The 19,447-nt window shown below is 50.1% G+C and overlaps 1 protein-coding gene across 1 annotated transcript in view; it reads left to right on the top strand.

The window, feature by feature from the left end:
- HS1BP3 (HCLS1 binding protein 3) overlaps positions 1-18,402 on the top strand; it is a 97,143-nt gene extending 78,741 nt beyond the window's left edge. The window contains exon 8 of the mRNA XM_049904816.1: positions 15,925-18,402. Coding sequence (XP_049760773.1) covers positions 15,925-15,988 — 64 coding nt within the window. The 3' untranslated portion in view covers positions 15,989-18,402. The remainder of the gene's footprint in view (positions 1-15,924) is intronic.
- Positions 18,403-19,447: the final 1,045 nt, after the last annotated feature.

Genomic DNA, 19,447 nt, shown 5'->3' with positions numbered 1-19,447 from the left:
CATAAGATCCATCGACCTCTCAACAGATCATGGAGAGTCTGGTGCAGGAGGCTAGGATTCACAGCCAGGGCGCTAAGGCAGGAGCAGCCAGAGCCTCATCGAGTGGTGTCCCTGAGAGAAGGAGATGAGGGAGCAGGTGCCTTTCCCAGGTCACTGTAGGGAAGGCCTGGAGGGACTGACCTCTCTCCACTTTCTGTCCCCTGGGAGCAAGCCGTAGGTGGCTTTGGACAAGGCAAAGGCTGCAGTTGGCCTGAGTCTGGCCCTCCCTGCATCTGGTCCTCTGTAGCTCCAAAGGTCACAGCCTTATCCCTCTCACCCTCGAGAGGCCCCCTCACCCCCTCGCCCCAGCCTGACTGGGCACACAGTGAAGGAACACGTGGTGTGTGCAGTCAGTCTTCCTGGCCCTCAGCGTCCCTTGGAGCCGTATTAGCATAAACACATTCCAGAAGCCTGCCCAGGAACCAGGAGTGATTCAGGCCTCAGGAATGTGCAATCTGATCCCCTCTCTTATGGGGGCAAATTCCTCACCCTAGGGTGGGTAGCTAGCTGGCTAAACCATGAAGAGCTTCTTCCAGATGTCTGTGAACCACCTCTTGCAGTTGCTGCTTTTTTTCTCACTCTTTTCTCTCCTTCAGACCCCCCAGAGCCTTATGGTGTTGGGAGGATGATGATGCAGGGCTATGTGATCAATGATCCCGTTCATGTTCAGGTTCAATGTTGGAACAGAGAGGCTGAGTCAGCAGGGGTAAGGGAGGACCGAAACAGACCTGAGAATGGGAGCAGCACCCCAGTCTTTCCAGGCCCACCCCCTGGGCCGTGGGAGAGAAGAGATGCCTCTGGAGCCAGGATGGAGAGAGCAGTCTCTCTTCTGCTAGCCTGGAAGGCACAGGGAGTCCTGGCCTCCTGAACTCCCCAGCTAAGCCCTCTGGGAGGCTGGCTGTTCTCAGTGGGCAGCAATGGGGAGTCTGCAGCTCCAGGGCACCCACACCCCTAGGCTAAGTCTAGGTGAGGGACTAGGGCCCAGTGGGCCTTTGGGATTCTCTGGGGACACAGTTTGTATTCTTGTCCAGTGCCACCAAGCAAATTAATAGGGAATCTCTTAAAATCACAGAAAAAAATCCCCCATCTGATGGCTTTCAGGGTGGCCATTCTGCTGGAGGGTCAGTTGTACCAATATGGTAAGAATTGGGACGCTCCAATAACAAGACACAGAGATAGGAAATGTCAGCCCTTTGACCGGAAGCAGAGACCTTGATGGCTTGGTGGAAGGGCCCAGTTCTGCGACTAGACAAGGCACAGCCACTTGGCGGCACCATGTATGGGCCCCTGATGGCGTGCAGGCACTGTGCCGGCCAGATGCAGAGTGAGAAAGAAAGCAGTTCCCTGCGGCCGGTGCTCTCAGACCAACCAGGGAGTCAGAGGCTGACGATGTGTGTGGTCTCGTGAGCTCTGGCAACGCTGAACCTCAGGAGCTGTGATGGCCGGGAGTGGAAGGGCTAGTCCGACGGCGTAGTTGGGCTCCAGGGAGATGGCAGCCAAAGGGCTGAGTGGCTTTGCATCATGGGAGAGGAAGAGATGGTGGGTGCAGCATCTGAATACCCTCATATTTTGGAGGACTCCACTGTGGAGGAGGATGCCACCTGATGCCCCCTGTAAGCTCCTGAGTAGCCAGGGTGGTGGCTGTGACCTTCGCTTGATGATGGGACCCTTCTCTCTGGGACTTTGAATCTGGAGGGAGTGATGCAAGGCTTCAGGGGAGGCACCGGTTATGGGTGGAGGTAGCAGAGGAGAATCCATGGTGTCAGTCCAGTCAGTGGTGGTGGGTCCCAGCACACTGTCCCCTCGGTGACAGCCAGCTGTGCTTACCTCTGTGGTTTCTGCCTGCTTCTAGCCTGGCTCTCCAGCCCACCCAATCACCCTGTAAGCCACCCAGTAACCTTCCACTGAAGTCCTTTTCTACTTAATTAGCCATTGCTGGTTTCTGTAGTTTGTGTAGGAAAGGCGAAGGCTTTGGGGAGTAAGACAGACTGCTTAGGGGGTCATCCACGAACAGTCAGTGGGCACCTTAATCACATATGCCCTGCTGTAGAATCCCTACTTGCTTATGGTGTGATCAGAGGCCGGGCATGATGGAAGGTTCTGGGTGGAGGAGCTGGGGCCAGAATTCCTTCAGTAAGGCTGAGAGTGGCAGATAGACCCAGAATGTGAGGGGTCATTGAATCGGACCCAGGGTCAGGGCCTGGTGAGTGGTATGAGGCTAAGACTCCTCCTTGCCCTGGTCAGAGCAGGCACGTACCTGATCCAGCTCACAGCTTGGCAGGCACAGTGGGAGGTTCATGGTCAAAGTACAGAGGCTGGGTAGGCAGAAGGACTCCAGAACTGGGCAGGGAGGTGGGCAGAAGACCCAGATTCAAAGGTTTGTGTCTGCCTGGGCCACCAGCTTCTCATGTGCTGTCTCTTACTAGGGCATCAAGGCCAGTGGTGTGGCCCCCCCAGGCAGGGACACAGGCCCTGGTCTTCTGACCCACTCTACCACCCCACCCCCTGTCCCAGCCCCAGAGGGTCTCTGCCCAGGCCCCAGAGAGTCCCTGCCTAGGTCTAACCCCAGTGGTTGGGAGGAGACACAACACAGTGGGTGCTTGTTCCTGTTTGACAGTGTTCCTCCCTGGAGCAGGATGAGCTGAGCCCAGGAGCTGAGGTCACGTCTGCCCGGCAACAATCCTCCCACTGTCCCTCTATGGGGACATACAGTGCCCTCCCAGCTGCCCCTCAGCTGACTTTGTAGGTGCCTGTGAAAACCCAGTGGGGAGGGCTTGGTGGGGTTCCCCAATGGCAAGGATGGTAGGGGCAGAGGGGGGAGCTAAAATGTAAGAGGCTGACACACGAGGGTGAAGGGGCCTGGCTCTGGGGCCCCGTCAGCTGGAAATGGAGAGACTCAGTGGCCGTGCCCAGGGCATCTGCAGAGCACACAAGCCGGCTACCCCACCCTCTCCTCACTTACTGATGCTGTGTGAGAGGCCCGACATCTGAACACTCTTCTTATTTTCAAGGGCTTCCACTGTGGAAGATGACATGGGCTGATCCCCCTCCCAGTCCCTACTCTTCCTCTCCTCTACCCTACTCCACCCCTCAGGTTTTACATGGCTGTCAGCTAGCACTCCAACACCATCTGCGGACCCTCCGTCCAGGAGATTCTGAGTTGTACCCTTTCCCACCAGGCCCTGGGAAGGCTGTCTCTCAAGGCTGTTCTGTACTGCCTGAGGCTTCATCTTTCCCTTTAGCAGAATGGGAACATTGACCTGCAGAAGGCAGTCAGTCTGTGATAGACAGACCCTAGGGAGGCTTCCATGACTCCTCCCCTCACCCCATATTCTCACCCTATAGAATGCCTTCTCCTTGAGTGTGGGTGAGACCTGTTTCTCACTTGTAACCAACAGAATAGGGCAAAGATGAAGGGACTGTGCAGGTGTAATTAAGACCCCGAATCAGTTGCTTTTGAGTTGATCAAAAGGGAAATGATTCTGGGGTGTGAGGGTTGGGTGGCTGGCTTAATCAGGTGAAAGCGTTTAAAGAGGGACTGGGCCCTCACTAAGTTGAGACTCCTTGTAGGTTTGATGGCGTAAGCAGCCATGTTAGAGAGGCCCATATGCAGCCTCTAGGACCTGAGGATGGCCTCCAGCTGACAGCAAAATCCTGGGCCCTCAGTCATGTGGCTGCAAGGAAAGAAATTCTGCCAAGAACCTGAATGAGATTAGAAGCTTCAGTCAAGCTTCCGGATAAGAACTCAGTCTGCTGACAGTACTGACACCCCAAGTGCAGCCTTGCGAGGCCCTGAGCCTACCCCGTTAACCTGTTGCCGTCGAGTTGCTTCCAACTCGTAGTGACCCTGTAGGACAGAGTAGAACTGCCCCACAGAGTTTCCAAGGAGTGGCTGGTGGATTCAAACTGCCGACCTTTTTGGCGGCCGTAGCACTTAACCACTACACCACCAGGGTTTACAAGGCACTGAGCAGAGGCCCCAATTCAGTCATGCCTGGACTCTTGACCCTGTTGGTGCAGTGGTTAAGAGCTCAGCTGCTAATCAAAAAGGTATGCAGTTCAAATCTACCACCTGCTGCTTGGGAACCCTGTGGGGCAGTTCTCCTCTGTCCTCTAGGATCGCTATGAGTCGGAATCAGCTCAAAGGCTTTGGTTTGGTTTTGGACTCTTGAGCCATGGACACTGAGATATTAAATGTATATTGTTTTAAGCTGCTAAATTTGTGGTTGTCTGTTACTTAACCGTAGAAAACTAATCCAGGCAATGAGGTGGAAGGCTTTGAAATGTCAGACTAGAGGTTGGGAAAAGGAGTGGGGTGTCTTACCTCTTGCAGTGTTAGAGCCCTGATGCAAAGCCACCTGGACAGTGGGAAGGCTTGGGTCTGGGAGGCAACAGGTAGCATGGGGAAGAAGGGCTGACTACAGCCTGGGCTCACGGGGGCCTGGTTTCCGGGTTTTGCTAAAGACAGCCTGCATGCTGGGGAAGGAAGTCTCCAAGAGTGCATGCCTGACTTGGGCTGGCAGTGGGGACAGGTCTCAGCTGACATTTGTGTGCGACGCTTACCTAGGAATCCATCTCCAGCAGTAGCATCCTGGGGCCTGGCCCAGTGTCCCTGGGTGAGCTCAGCAGGAGTGGAACTCTTGCTCATGTGATTTTGCATACTGAGTTGGCATGATGACTTGCAATAAAACCTGCCATGTTGCCTATCCCTCGCCTACAGTTCACCAGGATTCGCTTTGCCCCATTTCCCGTCAGCACGTGATATTGTCTGACTTGGTAATTTTTGCCAGCCTGATGGGTGTAAAGCAGTATCTCATTGTTTTAACTAGTATTTCTCTGCTAACTGGTGAGGTTGACAACCTTTTTATGAGCTTGTTAGTCATTGGGTTTCCTGTTCTGTGACTTCTCTTTCCGTATCTTTCACTCCTTAAAAAAAAAAAAAAAATTATTGCTTTTATTCCCCCTCAAGGTTTCTAAAGGGCCACCAGCTCAGTCTAAACCCAGGCGCAGCCCCTCAGCCCTTCCTTCCTTATTCCCTTGGCTCTGCCCATCTCGGGCCAGCGCTGTCCCCCTTGGTTCAGTGTTCATGCTGTACGGACAGGCACCTGGGAAAACAAGGATGTGTGAGTTCAGGTGACCTGTAAAGATTATGACAGGATCCCTGGTGCTGCAATGGTTAAGTACTCCACTGCTAACAAAAAGGTCAGCAGTTTGAACCCACCAGCAGCTCCCTGGGAGAAAAGACCTGGCAATCTGCTCCCATAAGGATTTAAAAAACAAACATGTTGCAGTCGAGTCGATTCCCGACTCATAGTGACACTATAGGACAAAATAGAACTGCCCCACAGAGTTTCCAAGGAGTACCTGGTAGATTTGAACTGCTGGCCTTTTGATTAGCAGCTGTAGCACTTAACCACTACACCACCAGAGTTTCCCCCATAAGGATTACAGCCTAGGAAACCCTATGGGTAATTTAGGAAATAATATTGGAGTCATTATTCCCTGTCCCTGAGCTGGGATCACAAGGGCTCGCAAAGACTCACAAGGACACATCAACTGGGCTCTGAGATAAAGACAATAGATAGAATAATCTTGGCAAATATCTTTTAGGGAACTTTTCACATAAGCCAGAACACAAAAGACTTTCCACTCTTATCATTTTCTATTAGCATTTAGTGAACAGGAAATGTATTGGACCAATGAAGACCCTTCTGACTGTTGGTTATTGAAACCTGCACCAATGATTGTTAAGAAAGACAATTCAAAATGTAAGATCATGGTTTCTAGCCAATCTGTGAAAAGGTGAAGTTTCAACGGTTTTGCCCGTTTTGTAATATTAATGTATAATGATGACTGTCACTTTCTCTGGACTTGGGCAGATATGGCTCTGGCAGCATGCTCGTCCGTTTTCCCATTCTTGCTTATTCTGTAATAGTCTCTGGACTCGGGCAGACACGGCTCTGGTGGCATGCTTGTCTGCTTCTCAACTTTTGCCTTTTTGAACATATGCCAGATGAAACTTTCTTTTTGCTTTACTAAACTTTGTGATGTTTTTTACCCTACGACAGGAGCAGTTCTATAAGGTCACTGTGAGTTGGAATCAATAACACACAACAACAACAGAGGTTATGACAGGTCCCTGGGTAGCACAAGTGGATTGTGCTCGACTACGACTACTAACCCACAGGTTAGGGGTTCAAACTCACCCAGTGGCACACTGGTAATCTGTTTCCATAAAGATTACAGCCAAGAAAACCCTATGGACCAGTTATACTTCGTAACACATGAGGTCACCATGAGTCAGAATCGACTCCATGGCAACAGGTTTAGTGTTTTTTTTTTTTTGGAAATTATGATATAAGTAGATCCATAGCTTCTGTTGAACCACACACTTATTTCTTTATTTTAATGCAAAGCCCCCACAGGTAGGAGGGAGAAAGAGGTGGTCGGAAAGCAGAGCCCTAGCAGTATAGGGCTTATCCTGGGCATTTTATATACTTTACCACACTTCATCCTCACAGTGGTCTTGTCTTCTAAAAATGATTTTCCCCCAAGTGAAAGATTAAGATACAGTCATCAAAGGGGCTAGGAGATTTAAACCATGCTCCAGAACCCAGGTCTCCTGCCTCCAGGCCAGGCCCAGTCCCATATGGGGGATATTCCAGGGGGAGCTGTGGGTGAGTGGGTGCTGATTTTCCTCCCATTACAGGGACCCAGGCAGCCTGGTGGACCCACCCCTGCAGAAGGACTAAAGTTACAGAGAAGCAGAAGAAAACATAAATGACCCCATTGAGCCTGCAGTGCCGTGGGGGCTTCTGTGGAGCAAACAATGGCCTCTGTGTCTGGTTTCTCCTAAGGGCCGGAAGCCCTGGTGCGTGGCCCACCAATGAGTCATGCAGGATATCTCCTGGCTTTGTTGTGCCTGAGGATCTTTCTGCACAGCCTGAAAGGGCAGATGACCTCATCCGGCTGGCTCTGGGGAAGCCCAGGATAGCTCACTAACCGCCTGATAAGAGTCTGGCTCCCCGGCCTTGAGAGATTCCCGGAGGTGGAGGGTGGGTGCTGGGCAGCTCCCCTCAGCCCTCAGGCAGTGCAGGCAGAGCCAGCCGGGAGGAAAAGACCCTCATTCTCCAGCTGGAGACCAGGGAAAGCCCCGCATTGTTTTCTCCAGACACCATGGGTGCCTGGTGGCTGCCCAGCATCAGCTGTGTCCTGTGGAGTTTCCTGGGCTCCAGAGAAGCCCCCAAACAAGTGCCTTAGAAGTGTCCCAGGGAGGACAAACGTGTGACTGGCAGGAAGCCTCGGACTGGGGTGGCTGCCACACCTGGTTTACCTAGGACAACTGGAGGGGACACGGCTGGACTTTCTACTTTAACTGGGCTCAGCAGAGTTCAGAAAGAGAAGCACATGCTGAGGCTGTTTCTGATTCTTTGAACTTGGACATTGGAGTTATTCGTTGGTATTTAACACATACCCCTCTGGTGGGTGGGTACAGGGCATAGCCTTCAGTCACACAGCCACACCCACCCGCTAACTGTGTGTGGCCTTGAGCTAACTGCTTTATCTTTCTGAGCCTCAGTATTGTTCACAGGGCTGCTGTGACCTTGTGTGAGATTACATATGCAGGTGCCTAGTTTACGTCTGGCCTGGGCATCAGTAAATGTAGTCTCTTCACTTCCCTTCATAAGGGCTTTGTAGAAGCTCTTGGTTTGAGCTTCTATTCTCTTCTCCCTCCTGGTGGCTTGCAGCCTGAACATGTTCCTTGGGAACACCCACCTTTCCTCAGGATGCAGGTGGTGGGTGGGGCCACCTGCTGGGCTGCCTGGAGTGCCAGGGATGGTGTCATTGCTGCCTTCCGCTGGGGCTGTACATCCAGCTGGTTACTATGACTGAGGGATTGGTCAGAGGCCAGCCCTCAGAGAAACGCTGCAGGAATGGAAAATCCAGGCCCACAGGTGATAGGTGTGGAAAATCCAGGCCCACAGATGATAGCCTGGCTCCCAATGAGACTGTCTGCACCCAGTCTTGTACGAAGCAGCCCTGGAGGAGCTGAAGAGCCACCGGTAGAGCAACAGCACCAGTCGGGAGAAGCTGGGCTCAGTAGCTGCCCTTCTGCCTCTCCCCTGTGCCACTTTCCTTACCCCCAAGTCGGGAGCACTGCCATGTGAACCTTATTACTGTACCCCCTTGCCAGGGCTTGCAAGTTGCCTGAGGGGAGATGATCCAACTCTGAGTGTTTTGTGTCAGGGGTTCCCAGTCTGGTGGATTATGGTGAGAAGCTTGACAGATTACAGTGGCTTTTGTAAGTCCACTGCCACCCCTGGCCACAAAAAATAGTTGTGAGGGGAACTGAAGAGTCAAACTCCTGGAGGGGTTTGAAGAAAAAGCCACCCTGGGGTGGGGCCTGGAAATTGACCAGAAGGCTCTGATATGGCCTGTGTGTGTTTGTGCTCCTGATCTGTGAATAGTTGCTGGAAGGCCAGCCCCTCCCAGCTATAGTGCCTAGGGGTGTTCCTTGGAAAACATTCCCTCATACTATCTTTTGCCCCAAGAAGTAGTCGTTTCCTAAGAATGTGAGCTATCAAAGGGTGGTAATTCCAGCTTGACACCAAGACCTTATCTTTGTTCCTACTTATCTTTGTTTTTAGTTGCCATCAAGCTGATTCCGATTCAAGGCTGTGATCTTTCAGAAGGCCTGTCTTCTGAGGCATCGCTGGGTGGATTTGAACCACCATTCAGCTAGTAGTCAAGCACTTAACCGTTTATGACATCCAGGGCTCATCTCTCTATCTCCTGCCAATCCCCACCTGGCTGTAGGGAAGCACCTTCATATATCCCAGATGGGGCCGAGCTCTGAAGGGCTTCTCTGCCTAGAGAGTCTTTCTGCCCCATGTCCCCTCTGCTTGCATCAGAGCTGTACTAAAGGCAACCCTCAGGTCACCAACATATCACAGGAAATGTAAGGTGATAGGAAGATTGCTTTGGGTGGCCATGAGTAAGAATTGACTCCCATGCAAATAAAGAACAACAATAAAGAGAGATAAGCAGGAACAGGTCAACTAAGGCCTATGACCAGAACTACTCTTAGGGAGAGCCCTCCACGTGGTTGAAAGGAAGCCTTGGACAAGATGCTTGGGGTAGAGGTGAGAACCCCATCAATCATTCTCGGCCCCTGGTGGATGGTTGATAAGCTTTCTAAGGAGGCTGGGCTTGTAGGGCTTGTGTTTTCCTGAGTGGGCTGAATTTGGGGTCAGAGTTGAACTTCTTTGGTCACTAGAGAAGAGGGTTCTCCTTTCCTACCCTCCTCCCACTCAGTCTTGGCTGCCTCATACATAAATATTGAACCACTATTAAAACAATATTAATTTGTAGTGTCACCAGTGCTTAATCTCCGTACCCTTACTCTGCGTTGGGCTGCCTCATGTCTAGTCCAGGCCCAGTGGCAAACCCCTACTTACCCCTTAAGCCCAACTCAATTTGCCCTTCTTTGGGAAGCTTGGCACAAAGTAAGCACTAAAGAAATAATTGCTTTGTATTCTTTCTCTGGTACTTATCACAGTGCTTGGCATATAGTAGGTGCTCAACACCTACTATTGTTTGTTGAGTAAATGGCAGGACCTTTGCATAGAGTCAGCAGTGGACAATACTTAATTACCCCCATTTAAGGCTGAATGAGCACGTACCTACATGCGCACACAGAAGAGAAATGTGTGTGATTATTTCAAACGTCTAACACCATACTCATCGCCTCTCATGTACCAGACCTCCTCCCCTTTCCAACATCCCTGTTTCTGACCAGGCCACAGCAGCCTCTCAGTCCCATCTCAACTCACTCAGTCCACATCCAGTCAATCAGTCAGTCAGCAAGTCTGCTCACACTCAGTCCTGTTCATTCTTCACCTACAGCTCCCAGGGCCCAAATTCAGGTTCTAATCCTCTCAATCAGGACCTCTCCTGACATACCCTGTCTCTCTGCAGCTTCATCCTACCAGCCAGCCGCTGAGTAATCAGGTAAATAGTCCTCAAGGCGAGCTTTCTTCATGACCCAACTCAGCCATCCAGCAGGCCCACTCTTACCACTCTGCCTGCATTTAGGGCCCTCTGTGGCATGGTGGCGCAGTGGTTAAGTGTTTGGTTGCTAACCAGAATGTCGGGAGTTCGAATCCACCAGCCTCTCCTTAGAAATCCTATGGGGCAGTTCTACCCCTATGAGTTGGAATCAACTCGATGGCAAGAGGGTTGGGTTTGGTTTTTGGTGACAGGGCCCCATCTTGCCCATCTAACCAACCAACAAGTTGCCATCAAGTCCTGACTCATGGCAGCCCCATGTGTGTCAGAGTAGAATGTGCTCCGTAGGGCTTTCAATGGCTGATTTTTTCAGAAGTAGATCACTAGGCCTTTCTTCTGAGGAGCTTCTGAGTGGACTTGAACCTCTAATATTTTGGTTAGCAGCCAAGCACGATAACCATTTACACCACACAGAGACTCGCTTGCCCATTCCCATTCAAAAAAAAAAAAAAAAAACTGCCCCGAGTTGATTCTGACTCATAGCAACCCTATAGGAAAGAGTAGTACTGCCCCACAGAGTTTCTAAGGAGCGCCAGGTGGATTCGAACTGCTGACTCTTTGGTTAGCAGCCTTAGCACTTAACCACTAAGCCACCAGGGTTTAAAACATACCCTCTCTTCTGGCCTACTGGCCTCTTCATGGCCCCTACACAGTCCCTGCTCATTCCCGCGTCTGGGCCTTCACCCCTGACATTTCTCCGCCTGCCCTGTTCTCCGTCTTGCCTGGCTCATTACACTTCCTCAGTCTCCAAGGCTCAGCTCAGTTCTCAGCCACCCACTTGTCACCCTCTCTGGCCAAAGTAGCCCCCATGACCTCATCCTCTTCTGCACTCCAGTGGGCTTGATTATTCCACAAAGTTAGAATTTTGGGCGTCTCAGTCTAATTCATGTCATCATGGGCAACTGCATTAATCTGAACAGGGCATTGATCTAAACAGGTTCCAGAGTCTGGCTGTGGTCTGCCGAGTGTACACTCCGGGGGCAAAGTCCTCTTGGACTGTGTAGCCGCAGGGCTGGGGGCCTTTGCGGACACTCCCATGATGTATCAGTCCAGGACTGGCCCTCCCTCTGGAATGGTCAGACCAGGAACAAGAGCCTCAGGCAAAGGGGTTGTCCAGAGATGAAGACCCCAAGTGAATCAGTGTAGGGAATTCCCTGGAACCACCCACCCTGGGCATCTTACTGGGAAAAGACTCATTACTGGGAAGCCTGTTCCTCATTGTTTGTCTTCCACTGATGAAAAATATATGACTGGATGGCCTTTGGTTCTTAGAAAGCATTTGCTTCTACGCATAGCAGAGACAGAAACAGAAACAGAAGCTATATCCTGCGTTGCCCCTCGCGTGATAAGTTCTGCTTCCCAAAAAGCAGACAAGGCCCAACAAATAGCGTAGGTCCTCTCAGTGTAACAGGATCAGTTTCCATTTCTGTTGTTAGAATAAAAATTCCCCAGATTGTGGTGGGTGATCAGGCTCACCTGGAGGACACCATTCAAGGCTTCTGTCTCCTACAGAACGTGGAGGAGCAGCAATATTTGTTGGTGCCTACTATGTTCAGTTGCTTCACACAGTTGCTTCACACTAGGAGGTAGGTGACATTGTTCTCACTTTAGAAAAAAGGTCGTGTAGCTAGAAAGTAGCTGTTATGGATTGAATTATGTCCCCCCAAAATATATGTCAACTTGGCTAGGCCATGATTCCCAGTATTATATGATTGTCTACCATTTTGTCTTCTGATGTGATTTTCCTGTGTGTTGTAAATCCTGCCTTTATGATGGCTCAGTGGTTAAGAGCTTGGCTGCTAACCAAAAGGCCGACAGTTCGAATCTACCAGCGACTCCTTGGAAACCCTATGGAACAGCTCTACTTTGTCCTATAGGGTCTCTATGAGTCAAAATCAACTTGACAGCAGAGGGTTATGATGTTAACAAGGCAGGATTAGAGGCAGTTATGATAATGAGGCAGGACTCAATCTATAAGATTAGGTTGTTTCTTGAGTCAATCTCTTTTGAGATTTAAATGGGACAAGCATGCAGAGAGACAGAGGGACCTCATATCACCAAGAAAGTAGTGCCAGGAGCAGAGTTAGTCCTTTGCATACGGGTCCCTGCACTGAGAAGCTCCTAGACCAGAGGAAAATTGATGACAAGGACCTTCTTATAGATCCTACAGAGAAAAAGCCTTCCTCTGGAGCTGGCATCTGAAATTCAGACTTTTAGGCTACTAGACTGTGAGAGAATACATTTCCGTTCATTAAAGCCATTCACTTGTGGTATTTCTGTTATAGCAGCACTAGATAACTACGACAGTAGCCAAACTGGGATGTCAACCCAGCTAATTCCTGAGGTCAAGAGCCTGTAGAATCAGTAGACATTTGTGCCATGACATCAGCGGCAGGAGGAGCTGCCTGGGGAAGGCTTTCTGGAGGAGATGGGATTCCTGTTGGTTCTCTGAAGACAGGAAAAGAGGAGGAACCAGCAACATTCAGGTAGAGGGAACAACATGAGTAAAGATTCAGTGGCAAGAAGCCTGGCCTGGAGGAAAAAGTGACTGGGACGGATTTCAGGCCCCCGTTCCCAATAACTACTCCCATAGTTTGTCAGAACTTTTGAGCATTTCTTCTCATAAACAGTTGTCTTTTAAAAAGCAACCCCTCCTTTAGTGTGGGTGTTAAGTGTGTAACAGTTACTTACACCTTAAATTAACTTCTCAGCTACTCCTGTCCTCCATGGCTGGGGTGAGCCTAAAAGGAGAGGGTGGCATGGAGGGTATGGAGGAGACACCAACAGTGGCTCATGGGAGCCAAAACAAAACAAAAAAAAACCAGCTGCCATTGAGTCGGTTCCAACTTATGGTGACCCCATGTGTTACAGAGTAGGACTGCTCCATCTTCAGAAGTAGATCACCAGGCCTTTCTTGAACTTCCAACCCTTTGGTTAATAGCTGAGCTTGTTAACCATTTGCACCCCCCATGCCAATGCATTGAGGCCAGCCTGAAGAGCAGAGGAGGGAAGAGGCATGCCTTGGCTTCCTCCCAGGTGTTCTGCCCCTCACCTGGAGCTGTGCAGGGGCCTCTAAGGATATTAAAAGAAGGGCTTACTCTCTGTTATGGATTGAATTTTATTCCCACAAAATGTATGTCAACTTGGCTAGGCCATGATTCTCAGTATTGTGTGGTTGTCCTCCATTTTGTAATCTGATGTAATTACCTATGCATAATTACCTAACCTCTGTGATGTTAATGAGGCAGGATTAGAGACAGTTATGTTAATGATGCAGGACTCAATCTACAGGATTAGGTTGTATCTTGAGTCAACCTCTTTTGAGATATAAAAAAGAGAATTAAGCAGAGAGGAAAGGTACCCACTGCCATCAAGAAAGAAGAGCCAGGAGCAGAGCTCATCCTCTGGACACAGGGTACCTGCACTGAGAAGCTCCTAGACCAGGGTAAGATTGATGACAAGGACCTTCTTCCAGAGCTGACAGAGAGAGAAAGCCTTCCCCTGGAGCTGATGCCCTGAATTCGGACTTCTAGCCTCCTAAACTGAGAGAATAAATTTCTGTTAAAGCCACCCACTTGTGGTAGTGCTGTTATAGCAGCACTAGATAATTAAGACACTGCCTGTGAGAAGTCTACACAGTGCGAGCAGTGTTGAAACCAAACAGCATTGTGAAGTGTCAGCTGGAGGAGGAGGAAGTCGTCACTTGGCATTTTTTTACTTCAGGAACTAGCCGACGGGTTAAAATAAGCACAGGAAGCTTCAGAGGAGGGCACCAGGGCTGAAGGTGGACACTGTTGTGTCCATATGCTTCCTGCCCCTGCACTGCCTCTCTGGGCTGCAGACAGAGCCAGGTAAACATCTCTTGAGACCCCTTCCCCTTGGAATGTGACCTCGAGCTCAGCAAATGTATCTGCTAGGGTTATGAATAGTCATAGAATCAGCCCCCAAAACCCATTGTTCTGAAAGTTCCAGAGAAACCAAAACAAACTCCCAACAACAATACGGGAGTAAGTGAGTCTGGATTGAGGAAAGGGCCTGGGCTTTGTCCTCTGGCATCCAGACGTTTACATTTTCCACATAAATGGACTGGAAGTGGTGCTTTTTATGCCAGTAATAACAACAGTAACTCCCTCCATGTTCTCTTTAATCCTGGCAAAAATCACGTTACCATCCCCGATTTAGAGACAGGAGATTGAGGTTCAAAGGAGATCCATGGTGTGTCCAAGGTCCCGGGGTTACCAAACACCTGAGCTGGGACTTGAACCCACTTCTCCTGCCTTCTTATCCAGTTCAGTTCATTGGAGACTGCTGCACCCATCCAGGGATAGGATTGAGTTAATGGCTCTTGCTGGTTCCCTAGAGCTTTCCAGCCTGGCATACAGCTGGATAAAGAAGCAGACTCTTTGGCTAGGTGGCCAGGGAGCCAGCCTTGCGCAGCATTGCCTGCCCCTGAGTGCTGCTGGATGAAAGCCAGACGCCAGCAGAGCGGGGCTGGCTGATTATTGTTCTCCCATTGGCCCAGGCTGACTGTGCTCCCTGTTAGATAAACATAAGCCAGTTGCCATGGAGCCAGTACTAGACTTAGGGTGACCCCATGTGTGTCAGAGTAGCAACGTGCTCCATGAGATTTTCAATGGTTGATTTTTCAGAAGTAGATGGCCACGCCTTTCTTCTGAGATACCTCTGGGTAGACTCGAACTGTCAACCTTCCTGTCAGCAGCCGAGCCAGTTAACCATTTTCACTATCCGGGGACTCCTCCCTGTTAGATAGTCATGCGTTTTCCCCAGCTATGCAAAACTCATTCCTCCCTACTGATCCCCAGACCCTTTGTGGCCCGAGAATGGGGTCTCTCACACTCCTCCACCTCCTGCCTAACTGTGTCGCCAAGGCTAGGGCTCTTAGGAGTGGCTGGGAGAAAGAGGTAGCACTGGATAAACCACTTGTAAATGATTAGCAATTGACTATTTCCATGAACACTGTAAACTTTCACAGGCTAATATCTTTAACAGAAAAAGAAAAATTGCTGAACCCATAAACTGTGATTTTGTATACTCATCTATTTCCAAAGCTCAATGCTAGATAACTATGAGCTTGTTCTTTGATTATGGCCATTTACTAAGTGGAATTCTAACAGGCATACTTGAGTCTCGTAAGACTTGCAGTTTGCACCAAGCAGCCTTGCATCTGGCACATGGCCTCACTGTAACACACTCAGAAGATGTCAGGAAAATGGAAACATGTAAATAGAGGCACAATTAATCAGTGCAGTTGTTTTCCCTGCTGTGAACTTGACATGTCCCTGGATTTTTGAGGGCAACATGCATGTGAAAGACCTGGTTTGTCATGCTCTGTGGCAATCAAGGAGCCCTGGTGGCACAGTGGTTAAGAGTTCAGCTACTGATCAAAAAGTTGGCAGTTAGAATCCACCAGCTGCTTCTTGAAAGCCCTATGGGGCAGTTCTACTCTGTCTTATAGGGTCTCTATGAGTTGGAATGGACTCAATGGCAGTGGGTTTGGTTTTTGAGTTTGGTGGTAATCAAAACAGCGTCGAGTATCCAGCATGCTTTTGTTTCTGATGTTGGCCTTCCTGCTCCATTTCCATCACCCTGAAAACTGGCGTGAGACAGGCAGATATGCAGTGCCACAAAGCCCTTGGCTCTGCTTGCCCTTAGGGGTGGGGTGCCTTGTGTCCCATGAGATGCCTGAAGGTTCCTTGCAGTCAACACCAGTGAATGGTCCTGACCCGAGGCCATCTGGAATCCAGCCTTTGCTAATTGTTATATTTATGGGAAAATTACTTGTTTTTGTTCTTGCAGATTGGAAGGAGGAAAACAACTTAAACCAGTAGCTGAACTGGAAGGGAAACCCCTTAGCTCCTGATTGAGTTCTTGCCTGCAAGCTGGCATTTGGCTGAGCTTCCAGAAGTAAAGGCCCAGGAGATAGCAAGCAGCTCTTTTGGAACTGCTGGTCTACCCTGTGCTAGTCCTTGGATCTTCTGTCTACAAAATGGCAACCGAAAACCTGCCAGTCTCAAGATTAAAATGAATGAGTCAGGGACTTTGGAGTCTCCCTGAAAGAACAAGTTACAAAGCACACCTGGCGGAGATCCCAAGTACCATGGGAAGGTGGGAGGGTGGAGGAATCCCAAGCTTGAAGAGAAGTAGATTTTTCTGAGGGAAGGATGAGACTAGTGGTTCTCCCAGGGAGGGCTTGGAGATGAGGCAGGATCCTGGACATGCTGGGCCTCTCCTCCTCAGGACCCCAGGGCCTGGCTCCTGGGCCCAGGGCTGACAGCAGCCGAGGAGAAGCTCTTGGGAGCAAGGGGGCATTGCTCACAGGGTTTTCCCTTCCCTAAGTGTCCTGATTCCTAAACTGCACCCCTCCTCCCTGCCCAGCCTTGGGAGGGCAGGGCCTGATGGCCCAGTTTCTTATTACAGCGTTGGTGACCAGATCCCCAACTTGAGGAACTGGGGTTGGAGAGGGATATTTGCATGTTCACCTACATATCTAACACTGAGAACCCCACACAGTGGGAGAGAGGCTTTGGGGTACTGACATCTTTCTGTTTAGGGTTTAGGGAATGAGGGAATGGTGAAGGGTTGGCTGGGATGGTGCCCTGTGAGAACTCTGAATATGAGGGAGCCTTCCTGTCTCCCTCGTATAACAGCACTTGTGATTGCATTTAGGACTCATCCAAGTGATTCAGGATAAACTCCCCATTTCCAGATCCTTAACTTATTCAATCTCAAAGACTGTATTTTCCAACAGCTTCCAGGGATTATGTCCTGATATCCTAGGGGTCCAGATTCTGCCTACTATGTCCCCTATATTTGATGGCCACCAGCAGGCTCTGGCTGTGGGGATTGCAGGGTCATACCCCATGCTGGCTGAGAGGCAGGTGCATGGCACATCTGCTGCTGTGGGGTTTGGTAGACAGCACTTGGAAGTACGAGGGGCAGGGCTGCAGCCCTGGAGCAGTGGTTACCCGTGCCTGCCAACAGACTCTTGGGCAGGCAACCTATCTCCTAGGACAGATGGTTAGGACCTGGGCTGGGAGCTGGTCCTGGGGCCAACTGGAAACAAGGGGAAGGAGTCTATGGAGGTTATAATAATAACTCCCATTTACTGAGGACCTTCTATGTTCCAGGCACCTTTCTTCATTATTTCATTTAATCTTTATAATAATTCTGACTATTTTACAGCTGAGGATACTAAAAAACCAAACCCAGTGCCGTCAAGTCGATTCTGACTCATAGTGACCCTACAGGACAGGGTAGAACTGCCCCATAGGATTTCTGAAGAGCAGCTGGTAGATTTGAACTGCCAACCTTTTGGTTAACAGCCGAGCTCTTAACCACGGCATCACCAGGGCTTCACAGACAAGGATACAGAGCCTCAAAGAGCTTTACCAAGATCTCACAGCTACTAAGTGTTGGAGCCAAAAGAAGAATTTAAGTTGGTTAGAGGGCAAGAGGGCAAGGTCTTTGATTGTTCACTACCACATGCTGTGTCTCCTTGTAATAAATCACAGGTACAAGGTGGAGAAGGGTGTGGGAAGGTAATTTCAAAGTCATAGGGCTACATTAAGACCTGAGTGAGGGGCCTTTGCAGCCCTGAGATCTCTGGCTGGCCTAGTTCTTGGATGGTGGGGGTGGGGGTGAGATGGTGGAGATGAAGGAGCTATTAGGGAGAGAACTTCTGATGGGAACAGAAGTGGCCCCAATCTGGAAACCTTGGTGTTCTGAGCTGGAAGGAGGCAGCCAGGAAAATGTCCCTCTCATGGTTGTCATACGGAGTCCGCGAGTGGGGAAAGAACCTGAGCAGATTCACACCAGGAGTTGGCGGCAGGGCTGGGTCAGAGCCCAGAGGCTCCCAGGTGGCTCCCTCCAGCAGCCTACAGGGCCCCTCTAAGGAGCTGGCTGCGGGGCCCATTCAGCACTTGATAAAAGACAGGAAAGAACACAGGGCATGAAACCAGAAGTCCCAGGTCTCAGACCCTATCCTGTCTCTTATCCACTCTTTGACTTTAGAAAATAACTTCTCTGAAGGGAAATCGTGGACTTAGTTCTTTATATTCTGTCCCAGTCTCTATTTTAAGCCCATGAATTAACACCTGATGTTGGAGTCAGGTCAGGCTCTGGTTTTGCCTGGGAACTCAGGGACATCCCAGTGTTCACTGGCCCAGGACTCTCAGGCTTGCTCTAGACAGACTCCTTCCTGGAGTAACGTTGGACAGTGGGCCTGGGGCAGGATCACGGAAGTACTTGCAGGCTAGGATGAGGGTCCTGTCAGGTTTGGGACGGATCGGAGGGAAGGGAGTGTGGTAGGGAGGTCTCTGCTATCTTTTTCGTATGTATGTTTGTGTGTGAAAACATATGCCATAAAACATATACTCATTCAACAATTTTGGCATGTACAGTTCATTGACAACGGTTACTTGACATTGTGTTACCATTCTGTCTCTACCCATGTTGTTTCACCATCATTAACTTAGACTCCCTGCCCTTTGAAGTTCTCATCTGGGCTTTAGAGTTACTGTCGTCATTTTGATCTCATATATTTAATTCTTTAAAGGGGCACAATGCTCAAGGCAAATATTCTTTATTTATTGAGTTGAACTGTTTAGTTTAAAGAAGACTTCATGGGATAGTTTCGATTCAAGGTTTAAAAGTTGTTTCCAGGCAATAGATTCGAAAGTAGTCCTTGGATTTGCTGGACTCTGTTTTTCCAATTGGTGGCACCAGTCCCAGTTTGGCAAATGACCCTTGGAACGAACCAAAGTCATAAAGTTGGAATAGTTCAGGCTACAGGAAAAGGACACAAAGGCAGACAATGTGGGGAGTTTTCAGCAGGAACAGATGGGAACTGAGGCCCTGGGGCTGCCGGGCAGGCCTCAGACTCCAGGCATCTGGGAGTGCCAGGGTGGCCGGGCCTCGGGGAGTACCCCAGGGGAGAGGCCTCTGGGGAGCCTGGCCCACAGCCTGTGCCCACAGTGACTTCCTGCCCCACACCCTGGACCTGGGTGGAAAATACTCAGAGGGAAGAGGGGAAGGGGAAGGCCTGAGAAAAGGGAGTGCAGCCTGAGAAGCCTTTATTTCTGCCTTTTCCTTTTGTAAGGGGCCGAGATGCCTGTCTGTCCTGGCCTGAGTCGATTTAGCAAACGCTGAACCCCGGCTGCTTGCCAGGCCAGGCCTGGCTCTGTTCAGGTGGAGGAAGGGGTGGAATGAGATGGAGTCCCTACCCGCCAAAGGTGGGCCCTCAGAGCATGCTCACTGCTCCCATTGTAGCTCTGATCTCCTGGCCTTGAATTCTACAATCCTTCCAAGCCTTTCTTGGCTC

This window comes from Elephas maximus, chromosome 12 (assembly GCF_024166365.1).
Source record: "Elephas maximus indicus isolate mEleMax1 chromosome 12, mEleMax1 primary haplotype, whole genome shotgun sequence".
Classification (NCBI taxonomy): domain Eukaryota; kingdom Metazoa; phylum Chordata; class Mammalia; order Proboscidea; family Elephantidae; genus Elephas; species Elephas maximus.
The sequence above is the reverse complement of the archived record's forward strand: the minus strand, read 5'-3'. Positions and strand labels throughout refer to the sequence as shown.